Source organism: Balaenoptera physalus, assembly GCF_965194825.1.
Source record: "Balaenoptera physalus genome assembly, chromosome: 2".
Lineage (NCBI taxonomy): Eukaryota > Metazoa > Chordata > Mammalia > Artiodactyla > Balaenopteridae > Balaenoptera > Balaenoptera physalus.
The window spans coordinates 30,762,666-30,777,051 of NC_138883.1; the positions used below are offsets into that span (position 1 = coordinate 30,762,666).

At 41.9% G+C, this 14,386-nt stretch overlaps 1 protein-coding gene across 8 annotated transcripts in view; it reads right to left on the bottom strand.

Moving 5' to 3' along the window:
* The window catches only part of SIPA1L1 (signal induced proliferation associated 1 like 1), a 383,378-nt gene that overhangs the window by 38,112 nt on the left and 330,880 nt on the right, over positions 1 to 14,386 (bottom strand). For 6 of the 8 annotated variants that reach the window (XM_082451505.1, XM_082451508.1, XM_082451503.1 and 3 more), the window contains 4 exons: positions 13,147 to 13,271; positions 10,752 to 10,814; positions 10,196 to 10,314; positions 6,731 to 7,173 (listed from right to left, as the gene is read on the bottom strand). In XM_082451505.1, coding sequence (XP_082307631.1) covers positions 6,731 to 7,173; positions 10,196 to 10,314; positions 10,752 to 10,814; positions 13,147 to 13,271 — 750 coding nt within the window. The remainder of the gene's footprint in view (positions 1 to 6,730; positions 7,174 to 10,195; positions 10,315 to 10,751; positions 10,815 to 13,146; positions 13,272 to 14,386) is intronic. The other 2 variants (XM_082451510.1, XM_082451509.1) reach the window with 1 other exon arrangement.

Below are 14,386 nucleotides of genomic sequence, written 5' to 3' on the forward strand. Positions count from 1 at the left end.
TAATCCTGACCTGTTGCTCAAACGAAACCATGAACCAAATGCGCTGTAAACTGGTTATTTACATTCCCAGCTGTGGTAAAACTTTATAGGAGACGATGCTAGATGACTAGTTTCCAAAAAGGATGCCAGTCACGGCGGGGGCCACTTTGCAGAGGAGCAGCTACACCTGCTTGCCGACCTTGCAAAAGGATGAACCCCACAGGACAGGGCAGCCTGCATGTTAAGAGTCAAAGCCCCGGGCTTCCCTGGTGGCGCAGTGGTTGAGAATCTGCCTGCCGATGCAGGGGACACGGGTTCGAGCCCTGGTCTGGGAAGATCCCACATGCTGCGGAGCAACTAGGCCCATGAGCCACAACTACTGAGCCTGCGCGTCTGGAGCCTGTGCTCCGCAACAAGAGAGGCCGCGATAGTGAGAGGCCCGCGCACCGCGATGAAGAGTGGCCCCCGCTTGCCGCAACTAGAGAAAGCCCTCGCACAGAAACAAAGACCCAACACAGCCAAAAATAAATTAAAAAAAAAAAAAAAAAAAAAAAAAAAAGAGTCAAAGCCCCAAGTACTGAAGCTATGAGGGCCTGGGAAACTGTTCTGCAATTTCTGCATCATCAACGAGGCCACCGCCTCCTACAGAAAACACCTGCCAGCCACTCTCCGTGCCACCGAGAGCTGCTGAAGGAAACACCTGGAGTCACCACTATTCAGGCATGACACAGAGGGACGGATTTTAGACCGGCTGGGATGGTATTTTCAGGAGGGGGAGAGCAGCAATTAGTCACTTGTCAAATGACTGTGGCACAATCTGCCCAAAGGCTGAATGCTGGCCTGATACCAAGGGGAGGGGAACTGACGGGTTTCCTGTGACTACTTGCACAGATAACAAATAAGCCTTTGGGTGACAGATAATGTGGAGGATAGTGATTAAGGACGACTCCTCCCACTGCGTTCAGCACTAGCCAATTATGTCCAATACTGGCTCTACAATTTAGGAGAGCTTCAGAAGATACTAATTCTAAAGGACTGGGGGAAAAAGAAGTGAGGCAGGAATGATGAAGCTGGCAAAGGGCATATCCAAGTGACTGCAGTAAAGAAGACTGCTCATCTATAAGAGGGAGATATTTAATAAGTACAAGGGCACACGAATGCATAAAGCATAGGGAGATGAGTAGCTAGGCCTACCCAGCAGAACAGACCTCAGGGGTCACCGTGGACCTCAAGCTGAACAAGTCTGCAATGCTGAGTGAGTTAATAGGGAGCTAACAAGAGAACTACGAATATTATCATTCTATTAGGCATAGCTGAGAAAAGTGTCATGTCCAGATGTGGCATCTAAAAAGGATAAAGAAAACAAAGCAGGAAACTCGAGAAGCAAAGTTTCTTGGGAGATACATGTTTGTTGAAGGAAAAGTAGCTAGATAACTACACTAAGTGATGGAGTGCTTACAAAAGGAAATGACAGAAAAAGGACATTTACAGTTTGCAATACCTTTGATAACATTTTTTTTATTCTCAACAAACATATAAAAACAACCATTTAGTAAGGGGACTAGGTATTATTAAGTTACAGATAAGGGACAAGCTTGGCGAAATGGCGGCCCTGGCCAAAGGCCACATGGCTGGTCCACAACGGAACTGAGACTTGAACCTGGATCTCAGGATCCAAATCTATTTTCCCTACATTTCTCTCTTGACTTGCCTGGAGGTGAAGGGCTGTTACCATATATATATATATATATATATATATATATATATATATATATATATATATATGTATGTATATGTATATGTATGTATATATATATACACATACATATATATATATGTATATATAGTTAAATTATTTTAAAATCACCACTTGTTGGTATCTATAAATTTCATAATCTTAGACTTCAAAAATCTTCTTCAGTCTTTAGAAAAGACTCAGCTCAGAAAAACTGTTCTCTCTCTTAATCATAGATTTAAGCTGCAGCTAGAGGAATTTCAGATAGGTAGATACAGGACAAAATTTTGAAGAGGGAGGGGACTTAAGTACTGAGATTACTCAGAAAGATTATGGAATCTCTCTCTTCTTGAGATTATTCTTTCTTTTCTTTTAGCAATTGGATAAATTCTCACCCTAGTAGTATAGTAGGATGGTTTAAATATGGCAAAGAATAGAGACTCTGTCCTTGCAGAATTCCTGTTGGTCTTCGATTTAATGGCATTTGGAGAATTTGGGCTTTCTACATGGACTGGATGAATGCTTTAGTTGCTTCACAGAACCAAGTAATGAGAAACTTTTTGTCAGTGACCTCTGCATCAAGAAATCTGACGTCTGGGGCTTGACAGAGCTCTCATTTTCTCAATGTTGAAATTTCAACCATAGTCGTCGTATTATTCATTCTTTGAGGTAAGTTGAACATCACCGAAGTTCTGGCTAAAATCATCACCCACTTTCATAAGCTGGAAGAAATGGAAATGGGGCAAGAGAGCTTAGGCCAGATCACCTGGAGTCCTGATGTGTAAAAGCAAAATAAAATAGAACCCCGAATGTTCACGGTGTCCGGGACCACAAAGCAAAAATTACCAGTGAAAACAATTCATAAACATACAGCAAGTGGAGCCAACCGCATGTTGGGGAGAAGTCCTGGGGAACTGTAGAGGCTTCACTTTAAAGTCTGACTTAGTCCATAAAACTTAGAAAAATAATAGTCTCACCCTAAGAAAAAAATGTAGAAGAGAGGTAATTAATCATTAGCAATTTAAAAAGATCCCAAGCAGAAGAGATTTAAGAGGGAAACATTACAGACAAAGACAACAGAATAATTTCTAAACAAAGAAGGAAGGCCTATTTTTCACCCAGGGTGCCAAAGAGGGTAGAGAACAAAATTTAAACTCATAAGCTCTAACACACTCACACACACACAGAGGCACTCACATATAGTCAGTGCACTAGAGTAGCCTGAGGCATTCCTTACTGTTCCATGTAAACTGAATATAAGAAGTCTTTCTTCACCCCTACTCTCAAGAAACGTACAGCTTTTCTGGCATTAATAGTTAGCTATTAGGTCAACCAGAAAATAGTTAACTATTAGTCAACCAGAAAAAGCACATTCATGAAACTGAACTGTACTAACATCTGTGGGCAGGCATTTTTCCTGGCCTTTAATCATCCCCTCTAGTGAATGTCAGACACTGACCAACTTATACCCAGATTTTGATTGATATTTGTAGATAAGCGGTTATAAAGTCTCTCCCTGTTATATTTTGCAGATTAAAAAATCTTACATAGAAGTGACTTAACTAAAAACTCATGCCATAACAAGGACTTTAGGTACACTCTTATACATACACTTGTATATAAAAGCGCTAGAGCTCTGTGCAAATACTGACAGGTCTATACAGTAAGCTTTGAAATGTAGTGGTAGTTTTCCAGAGCAGTCAGGAGTTAAGGATTTATGCTATTTTCAAACTGGTTTATTAGTAGGGACCTTGAGTCATCAGGCAAAAAGTGGGAACATTAAGGAAGAAATTATTCCTATTTGTTCATCAGAATGTCCCGAACACCTATAATGCTGGGGTATTGAGCACCTATCTGTCACGCTCACAGCGGTGCATACTATGCACAGGCGCTGAGGGTGAACACACTGGGTGAGAAGTCCTTGTGTATTGGAGGGTAGTAAAAATGTGTACGTGATCACATAAGTGGGTATTAATTGGCACCAGAGCTCTGAGAGAGGCCTACAGGAAGCAAGATGAAGCAGCAGAACGGCTGGTAATGAGTGGGTGCAGAAGTCCGGACATTTGAACAGGTCAGGTCAGGATGTTACAGACAAGATGTATATGTGCAAGCCTGAGGTGGGTTGTTTGCTTTTTTTTTTTTGGCAGCACCGTGTGGCATGCGGGATCTTAGTTCCCCAACCAGGGATGGAACCCATGCCCCATGCAGTGGAAGTGTGGAGTCCTAACCACTGGACCGCCAGGGAATTCCCTTTAGCTTTATAATATGTGATCTTGAATCTAGTTCTGCCATTAGCGATGGCCACTGGTCAGCAGGAGTAGAGTTCTGTAAGCTAAGGAAGTCTTTGGTCACCACACAAACGGACACACTGCCTACTTCCGAGGCCAGAACTCTAAGACAAAAATGAACCCAGCTGGTAACAGTATACTAAAATTGGAACTATCTTCACCTCTCCTATGTTCACCACAGATTATTTTTTTGAGTGGTTTAAGACCTGAAAGTGAAACAGCCATTACAAAAAAAAAAATTTTTTTTTTAAATCTCTCCCTAAATTCCCAAGCTTCATAGAAAATACATTCTAGGGAATAACATTTTAGAGCAATTAATAGACTTTTTAATTGTAGAAAGCTTTCAATGTGTATGGTTCCTCTTAATGACATCCGAATATAACAACCCTATATAATTACCAACCTACATTAAGCAATTCTCATGGGGGGGCCACAAAAAAACCTGCACAATCATCAACAGGGAGACTGGAGGACAGAGGGAGTAGGAACACAGCCCAGGCAGAAATACGCAGTGGAACTTAATCACTGTAATTTAGATTTTGTCACCAAGTCCCAGGTACAAGCTCTTTTATGCACTGTCAAGAGGTCTCCACATTAATTGCTGTTCCTGTCTTCCGAGGACACAAACGCTCTAATTTGCAGTGATTTTAGTTTCTCTAGCAATGTGCATTTGGTGGCTAAGTCCCCCTTTCCTCCAGAAAAGGAAGTCTGCTAAAGCTCTGATTATCCAGCTCACTCTGCCAAGATCAACAGATTGAAGTCACAAAGCATCCCCGTTACCAGAGTCACGAATGAATGTGACTCAACCTATCAGTGGGTGGGAAGCCTGGCCATCCTCCCTGAAAGGCCACATTCTTCCTTGGCAACTTTGATTTTCAACAGAAGAGTTATTTCTAAATGATGATTTAAATGATTTCTGCATGGTCAGTTGGAAGCAGAAAATGTGGATAATCCTTTAAGACCTTCAGGCAGCCTCAGTCAGCATATTCAGATAATGCAAGCCCAGGTGCTGATTTTTCAGAGGGTACTTTGTACCTCCCCTGGGATTTGGTAGATCTGTGAGATGGCGCAGCCCACGTTTTGTGCTTTGGCTTCAGAGGCCCAGCTCTTTTCAACTTTACTCCGTGGTGATGCCACTTGAGACAAGACTTCTATGACTGACTTTCTTCTGCCATCAAATTAAACCAGAGATACATCCCCAGATGGAGTATCATTTCAAAAAAGACATTCTCCTTTCAAAATGAAGAACGGAAAACCAAATCTAGGAGTCAAGGTAAACCTGAAAACCACAGAGGAACCACTGTGAACTGAAAAATGTTCTGAGTCATGCACAGGCCATACTTAATGAGATGGTGGGTGTGCCGGAAACAGCAAGCCAGTGGCATAACTCTGCGTCAAGTGATTCTACGTCTATATTATATTATTATGGTATTTGACGCCCGGCTTTCTGTCTTCCAAACACTTCCTTAATCCACTTGAACCAAACATTCTATTTTCTGAATTATGGAAAGGTAACTGGATGCATGGTACCCAAGAATCCTGAGATGACTTTCCCAGTTGCCTTTCTGCTTGGAGGCCATGCGGTTTCCAGACCTGTGGCAATCACTTTTTATTACTGCAATGTGGTAGTGGTAAACAGAGATAAAACTCAGGAAACACGAGGGGAAGCTTGTGAATCTTATCAGTAACAATACAGACAATGGGAGAAGTGAATATTTAACTTATCAAGTTAAATCCAAATTAAGTCAAGGATGTCCTCTCTCATTAAGATTATCTGGGGTTTACTGACAGATTATGTGCCTGGATTCCCATTTGGAAAGTAAAACTAAACTCATCTTCTCTGCTACTTTTCTTGAGGGCATGACAGTAAAAGAAGCCTGGAAGACAACAAGGTTGGATGCTATTATACAAGCTGATCAATGACTGACAACGATAAAAGGTAAAAGGAGAAACCACCACAGAGATCAACAGGCCCCAAAAGATAGTGATGGAATGTTTCCTCCCTAAAAGAAAGGATCTTATACTTTGGATTGTAGGCTCAAATCCAAAAGAGGAAATGAAAAATAGTATTTACTTTGCCTATCACCGTGATCTCCAAGGATACGGGGGAATATGTACTTTTCTCTTCTGAAAGGTAGACGGGCTGTGTCTAATTTTAGTTACGCTTTCCTGTTGGACAACCCCCCCAACACGTGACTGCCAGGAGCCAATTACTGAAAACAAACTGCCGTGCAAACACTGGGTAAGCAATGTCCTCTGATAGAGAGGCAGTGTGAAAGATGCGTTCAGCATCATAAATGATGCCATGTTAGTCTTGGAAAAGACCCCTTCCTTTTAAAAATATGGTCAAGATTTTCTTTTAATGTCTTCAAAAGACTGTCCCATTCTATATTCTCTATCACTAGCTGGAAGCCACATGACAAAATTCTTCTCTCATGCTGGTATGCAGTTAGGAATGTTTTTATAAAATCAAATACAGCTATGAAGAACAAATCTGCAAACCTTTCCCACAGTTTAAAATAATGCATTAGGATGGTAGGAATAAAGGATTTGGGTGGTAAATAAAAGGCATTAAATATATAAAAATAACTGTCACTGTGCAAAAAAAACAAACCAAAATAAAAAAACCCTTTCTTTATACACTCTTGAGCAAAGGGAAGTGGGATGAGGCCAGAAACTGGCCGCAGGGAGGCCAGGAGTGGGAGGGGCGGCAGGGAGGGGCAGTTACCTGGTGTGGGAAGCAGCGTCATTGATACTGAACGTGCTGTTCTCCCTGGTCAGAGGGTTTGAGCCGGCCTGGCTCTTGGCATGGATGTCCAAGCTCAGGGAGGACTCGGTTTTCCGGTCCATGCCGTGGCTCTCTGAATCTAAAGTCCGATCTGCCATGGAAATGACTTCACTGGAACTGTGCCACAGGGGGGCCACTTTCTCCTTGCCTGGCCCCGAGCGTGGTGACGACGTGGCCGCCCCCAGGGAGGCCGTGCTGCCGTGGCTAGGGCCGTAGGAAGTGGTGTCGATGCCGCTGTCTGCGGAGGTGCCTTGCAAGTAGTTGTAGCTGTTCAGCTCGGATTCGGTGCGGTCCCCGTCGTACCACTTCTCGTCGCTGTGGGCACTTGATGCGTTGCTGGAGAGGGTATTGCTGCTGGAGTGGCTGGAGTAGTGGCTCTCAGACTGCAAGGGAAGCAGGCTTTCCTTAACTACAGGCTTGGCTTCTTGAACAGCAGGGGAAAATAACGGGGGAATGACCCTGTGAAATGTGTCTAAATAGGGGGTTCTCAAGACTCAAAAACTCCTGTGAACACAAAAATAAGGCAGGAGGTATCTGGAAAAACCTACTCAGAAGAGTCCACGGCAGACAGTGCTGGAAACTTAGTTTTTTAGAATCCATTTTTCATTATTTGGCTTATGCTAAAGTATTGATGGTATTGAGAGAATTTTAATCAGAAAAAAAAACCCCACCTAAACTGTCATTAAAGTCTTTAATATCTTAATCTTAAAATAGAAAGTGATACTTCCAAAGGGCTTATAATTAGAAAGACCCTATTGATCAGAGTAAATAGAAGGCAGAATATAAGCCTTTCTCTTAAAGACATCTTTTCTTTACCCATATAGCATCTATTTAGGAGACAGCTGTCTAAGGAGTGCTTAGAGGTAAACTTACACAGAGGTGCCAAGAGAATTCAATGGGGGAAAGTAATCTTTTTAACAAACAGTGTTAGGGTAACTAGATATCCACACGCAAAACAGAATGAAGCTGGGTCCTTACCACATAGAAAAAAAACCCTCAAAAAGTCAAAGATCTAAGCGTAAGGGCTAAAACTATAAAACTCTTAGAGGAAAACACAGGTGTACATCTTCATGACCTTGGATTATGCAATGGTTTCTTAGACATGACACCAAAAGCACAAAAATGATAAGAAAAAAGAAACAGATAAACTGGTCTTCATCAAAATTAAAAACCTCTGTGTTTCAAATAACCCAATAAAAAAATGGGCAAGGGATTTGAATAGTCATTTATCCAAAGAAGATATACAAATGGCCAATAAGCACATGAAAGGATGCTCAATATCATTAGTCATTAGGGAAATGCAAATCAAAACCACAATGAAATAACACTTCACACACACTAGGATGGCTCTAATAAGAAAAGCAGACAATAAAGATGGTGGGCATTGTTGGTACGAATGTAAAATGCGGCAGTTGCTGTGGAAAAACCGTTGCAATCCTACTCAAGAGAAATGAAAACCTATGTTTACACAAAAACTTCTACATGAATTTTATAGCAGCATTATTCATAAAAGCCAAAAAGTAGAAACAATACACATGTCCATCAACTGATCAATGGATTAAAAAAATGTGGTACATCCACACAGCTATTCAGTCATAAAAAGACATGAAGTACTAATACATGCTACAACATGGATGAACCTTGAAAACAGGCTATGTGAAAAAAGTCAGACACAAAAGGCCACATATTGTATGATTCCATTCATATGAAATGTCAAATAGGCACAGCCATAGAGATAGAAAGTAGATTCGCAGTTGTTGAGGGCTTGGAGGGGATGGAAGAGGTGGGGTGACTCCCTAAGGATACAGGTTTCTTCCTGGGGTGATGAAAATGTTCTGGAGTTAGATCGTGGTGCTGGTTGCAAAGCTCTGTGACTGTACTAAACACCACTAAACAGCACACTTTAAATGTGGGAATGTTATGATATGTGAATATGTGGTATATGAATCATCTCTCAATTTAAAAAATGTGGGCAGAACCCCTGTTGCACAGTGGCTCAGTTGCTTAGAAAGAACATTTTATGGCTAACCAAAGAAATACAATTTCAAAAGATATCTGAGTAAAATAATATTTAAATGAGAGGGGGCTAGAAGTTCAGATACTTGGTGGAGATGGAGAGAAAAGGAGAGAAAAGACTTGTGTGTGTGTCTTTACTAGTTGCGGGGAGAGGGCCACAGGAGGACCATCTTGTCTCACTTCAAAGTGAAAGATCTCCTCCCCTTGAAAAAGGATCAATCCCAGTTACTTTCCTGGTGCTACTCGAGTTTTTCTCAATAACAACTTCTACATTATAAGGCCATCATTTATTTTTCCTATTTCCTCTTTAGCACTGGACCTGGGCTGTAGAATTTGCTAGCCCCGGCCACGCGTGGCTACTGGGCATTTTCAGCGTGACTCGTCCGCATTCGGATGTGCTGAGTGTGTAAAGTACAGGACAGATGTATATGGAGATAAAACTCGAACCACATCTGGAATTTGAAGTGTTCTAGCCAAATTTTAAAGAGGAAGAAGAAACAGGTGAAATTAACTTTAAGAATGTATTTTATCTACCCCAATCTTTCCAAAGTATTATTTGACCATGTAGCCCATATACAAATTGTTAATGAAGGAGGGGAAATTGACAGGTGGTCTAGGGTAATCTAGCACTTACCAGTGCGACTGTGACAGCGTCACATTTCATCAGTAACTCTCTCTCCCACAGCCTAGCACGCTCACGAACGTGCTGTGCTCTCTTTAAGCTGCAATATTCATTTCACTGAAGCAAAACTGAGCCCTCTCATTAAAGTTCTGAGTATCTTATAAATTAGTGAATATGAAATACAGTATTTCCTCATCCTATAGAATGACATAAATATAAGTACACATTCCAGTGAAGAGACAGACCAAGGAGATCAACTGAATTTAAAGAGGGAGGAAACGATAGCCTCTGCTTCCCAATTCCACCTGTAAGTGATAAGGAACTGTTTATAACTATGGTAATGGGACAAAAATGTACGTAGCCTTGGAAGATAAGAGAAGCTGTAGGGGGGCTTGTCAGGAAGCTGTCTGTCTCCTTGACTGGTGCTCCAGCCATACATACCTCATGCTGGCAACTGTGTAAGCAAATAAAATCTATATCTAGCACGTTTCTATTCCAGACATTAGGATTGTTTGTGATTGGATCACACGGCCTTCTATCCAAATCTGCAGGTGCATACCCATGAGGAATTTCAATTTATCTCAAAGCAAGCTTAAGGCCATTGGCAGTAGAAATTCCAGGGCCGTGGCAGCCAATGTCCACCTACTAGGATGACTTCCTCTCTGACATTGTGGAAGAAAGAGAGAGCAGACCGGTACCATTTTCACCTTGCAAGAAAGCTACATGGCTAGGAATCTATCATTTTTATTATTTTACAGTGAACTTACGTGCCCTTGTTTGTTTGGAGACAAATGAACCACCGGATCCTGACGCATTAATCTCCCACCGGGGCTCTCTCGGAAAGCTGGCAGTACCTTTGATACTGCTGGGAGGTGGCACGTTGGCTCTGGAATACAGAACAGGACATTCTGGTGCAGGCACTAAACAGATACTGGCACAGGTTGACAAATGAAGACGGCTTGCCATTGCACCTCTCAGTTCACTGGCCAGCAAACTCGGAATTTCAGCAAGAAGCTTGTTGAAAGTTTACACAATAGACAGCATGTCAAAAACTAAGTGGCTGATGGATAAAGCTTGCAGCTGGTGACAGTGTGTCAGATCATACACATTAGCATAGCCAAGTACCACCAAACCAGAGGCCATGAACAATGCGGCAAAGTTAGGAATCAACTTTCGGTTTGGGGGGAAAGTCTCAAATACATGGATTAAATTTATGAAATTCATTCACTGCAGAGTGTGGCTAACCTCGCTTGGTCTACGTTACCTAGACAGGCATGGATGCAATCACGCGATACTTACCATGACACTTTGGAAATATTTTACCTGTATATTCATGCTGCTCGAGGACAAAAGAATTGAAATCCTGAGGTCCTCTATAACTGTAAGCTAAGCACAACAGAAAAGACACACAGCAACTAGTTTACTTAAAACAATTGCTTCCTTTTGGACTCCACTGGCATTCAAGATGGGGTTCAAAAGGTGAAAGGTAAGTGATTTAGCCTCTTTAACACACCTAAGAGCTCACGGCAACAATTCTGCACGTCTGCAACACCATTCCTAACACGTACAGGACTGGGCAGTGTACTCTTTGACTCTGACTCTCAACTGTGTCCAAAAGCGGAGAGGCAGAAAAACAAACTGCACTGAGATGAGTGAGCCAATGAAGCACGCTAAGCTCCACATCTCCCCTGGGCATCAGTTTATCACACACTGATGGACAAAGACAGGTGAGGTCTGGCTAACAAGTGAGAATCTGCTTGACATTTTCAACCGGTGACCTGAAGGTCATTAGAGAACTGTGTTCCTACAAATTGAGTGTAGGAAGGTCGGCCCTTTATACACTCAATACGGTGTACTGAGGAATGAGAACATAACAATTATTTGTCTCCATTCCTTCCTAGCATGGCTTATACCAGCAAAGCCCCAGATTCCTTCTGAAGTGCCAGGCAGAAAGGGCTGGGTTATCCTTCTGGAATGCTGGAATATCAAAAGTTATAAAAATGTATTTGAACATTTTCTTTGAAGCCTTAGATTCTGGATGGAGAAAGGCCGTGGTTTAAAAAAAAAAAAAAAAAAAGCTTCTCTGGCAGGCTCTAGGGGTATCTTATTTTTTAAAAAAAGGTATACCTTACTAAAAGGATGAATGAATGTGTTAAAAAGATTCACCGATGGCTCATCTACGCAACGTGGATGCCACTAAACTAAAGTGGATGCAAGGAAAGAAAGACTAGAGGAAGGCTTATGTGAAAGAATGAATACGGGTCTAGGACAAACCTTGTAATTACCCTTTCCAGTCCCAAGATACCGCTTCATTCCCCGCATGACTTCACATGAGTGGGAAGAGGGACCCTGAACAGTGCACAAAGGCTCGAGGGCAGCTTTGTTCAAAGCCTGCAACTAGGAGCCAAAAAAAGCTGCTAAAGTCACATGGAAGAAGGGATCCTGTTCACATGTCCTTACCCTCTCAACAGTATCAAAACACATGGGATGTGAAACATTCTGTCAAGAGCAGAACAGCGGATCAGGATATGCTCAGGTTCTCGGTGGCAGGGTGGGAGCTGGGATGAGAGTGGGGAATGACAGATGGCTTCAATAACGAGGCACATCTCACTGAAGTGATGGAACAAAGCCTATCTTCAGAACCTAAGAATTTCGTTTCTCTTCCTCAACTCCTGTCTTAGCTGAATGCATCTCCACTCCCTTCCATGTTCAGGGGTTGTTTTTTCTGTTGACCCCCCGTTGAGCAGCTGGGAACCCCAACTTGGCTCCAACCTCTGCACTGAGGATGCCCTTCCCAGGCATGGAAACATGGGCACAGTGGTTAAAACAGAACAAAACGATGCATTTGCAGAGAAGATAAAATGATGCGGTCTTTGCCTTACACGCTGATCTTTTTTCAGCCCTGAAATTTACTTCTTTTTATGGTACTGATGGGAAAGCTACTAGAGATAAGATAAAGGGAAAAAACCCTAACAGTCCAGATTCAAGTCCCTGATGTATCAACTGTGTTGACACTTAATCCCTGGTGCTACTGTGTTGAAACTTAATCTTGCTCATGGCAAAATTTTATTGTATCAACTAGTGTTTTGGTATCTTGTAGAACTGCTCAGAGAGAGAGTGAAGGGCTATGTGCCAGAAACCCAAAGGAAGGCTCACTCATGCAAATCTTTCCCTTCCAGCTGTTTTATCCTAAGACATTTCCTTAGCTGACAGCTTAATAGCAGAGCCAGGGGAAAAAGCATATAAAGGGAGGAAAGACATTCTCACCAAGCTACAGAAGTGACTAAAGAACAATTATATTTCTTTCCTTCTCTGCACATAGTTTAAAAAAATTTTTTAAACTCAACATTAATACCAACTAATCTCCCAGGGCACTTATACTGGGCAAAAACAAATCAATAAACAAACAAACAAGGGGGAAGGGAGATACTTAGGACACATGCGGCTTGGTACTCTGGCACTTTAACTCTGGTGCTGAAAATAATTCCTATGTCCTTTGTGTCTTTAAAGTCGGGGTTACTTAGAATTCCTTGACTTTTCTCTCAGGTCTTAATTGCTGCTTTCACTTATACATAAGCTAACTGAGACTTAATGCTCATTCCCATTTATGACCCAGGGCTGTATTATAGAACAGAATGCCTTGATGACATCATCCAAAGGTAACCAAAGTCACCTTAGTATAAAAGCAACTTGCTTTTTGTAGGAATTAGTTACTTACCCATCTGGTCGGCAATGCTATCCTCACTTCTTTGCCAGCTGGGTGTGGATTTCCCGCTGCCACCAATGTCTGACTGGGTGTTGTGCCTGTCGATGGAGGCTGGGGATCTGCGGCTTATTCCAAACCTGTGGTGATTTCCCCGAAGGCAAAGACAACATCAGGGACCTCACCCATAAGGGAAGGCGGTCCTGGGAGTAATGAACTAAACTCTAACGACAGGTACTACTAGTTTTGCTTACGTTTCTGTACTTGCGTACTCATCCTCGTGCATGTGTAAATGGATGCTGGAACTGTGGATGTTATGGTCAGGATACACCCCTCTGTTCAGAAAGGTATGTATGCTAAGTATGTAAACTGTCAACAAGGGCAGGGGCCATTAGGACCGAGCCAACCTAAGAGATATGCAGTAAGAAACCAAAAAACTTCTGGCCCTTGAGTAGCTAAGCTCAGACTGTCATTCGCACCCAAAAGAAAAATGTCACCATCCTAGTGTTCCTTTTTTGTCGTCCAATTGGCACATTGCAGGGGTTTCTCTTAACTCGGTTATCTGCTAAATCACTAAGGCACTCATTCTTCGAACAAGTATTTTCTGAGCACTTACTCTAAGGTCTGAAAAACAAAGATCGCTATCATTTACATTACATAGGGACCGCTTCCAAAATGTATAAATTTTAAATCGCCTTTAGGAAGGCAATTTGGAAATAGGTAAACTGGCATATATAAAGGCAAATGTCTATTTCTGGAAAGAATGTTTAGCTATTTAATGAGCCCATTTTAATTTTCCCTGTGTAGACTAATAATATAATATAGGCTTAATTAAAGCATATGCCTTGATTAGTAACATCAGCAAAGGAAATACTGACTGAGCCCAGGAAAAAGGGCCAGAATATAAAATTCAAAGATTCATGTGGAAACTTACAAATCTGAGTGTGGTTACTAATGAATTTATGAGTAATCTACACAATAAAACACAAAAGGGCCCGAATTAACTGATGCATGTGACAGGTGTCTTCTTTGCTACAAACTGATAAATGTGTGGGCAGAACCACCAAGGGGTGTATTGGAAAGAGCAGGAGATTAGGAGGAGGAAGGCTGGGAGCCAAGTTCAGCTTCTCCACCCAGAGTCATGGCAACTCTTATATGGATCCAGGGAGAAAAATCTATATAAAAGCATTAGGAAAGCAGGGAAACTATAAAATATTTTAGTAAAACTCCTACTACAACATCTCCCTCATTACTT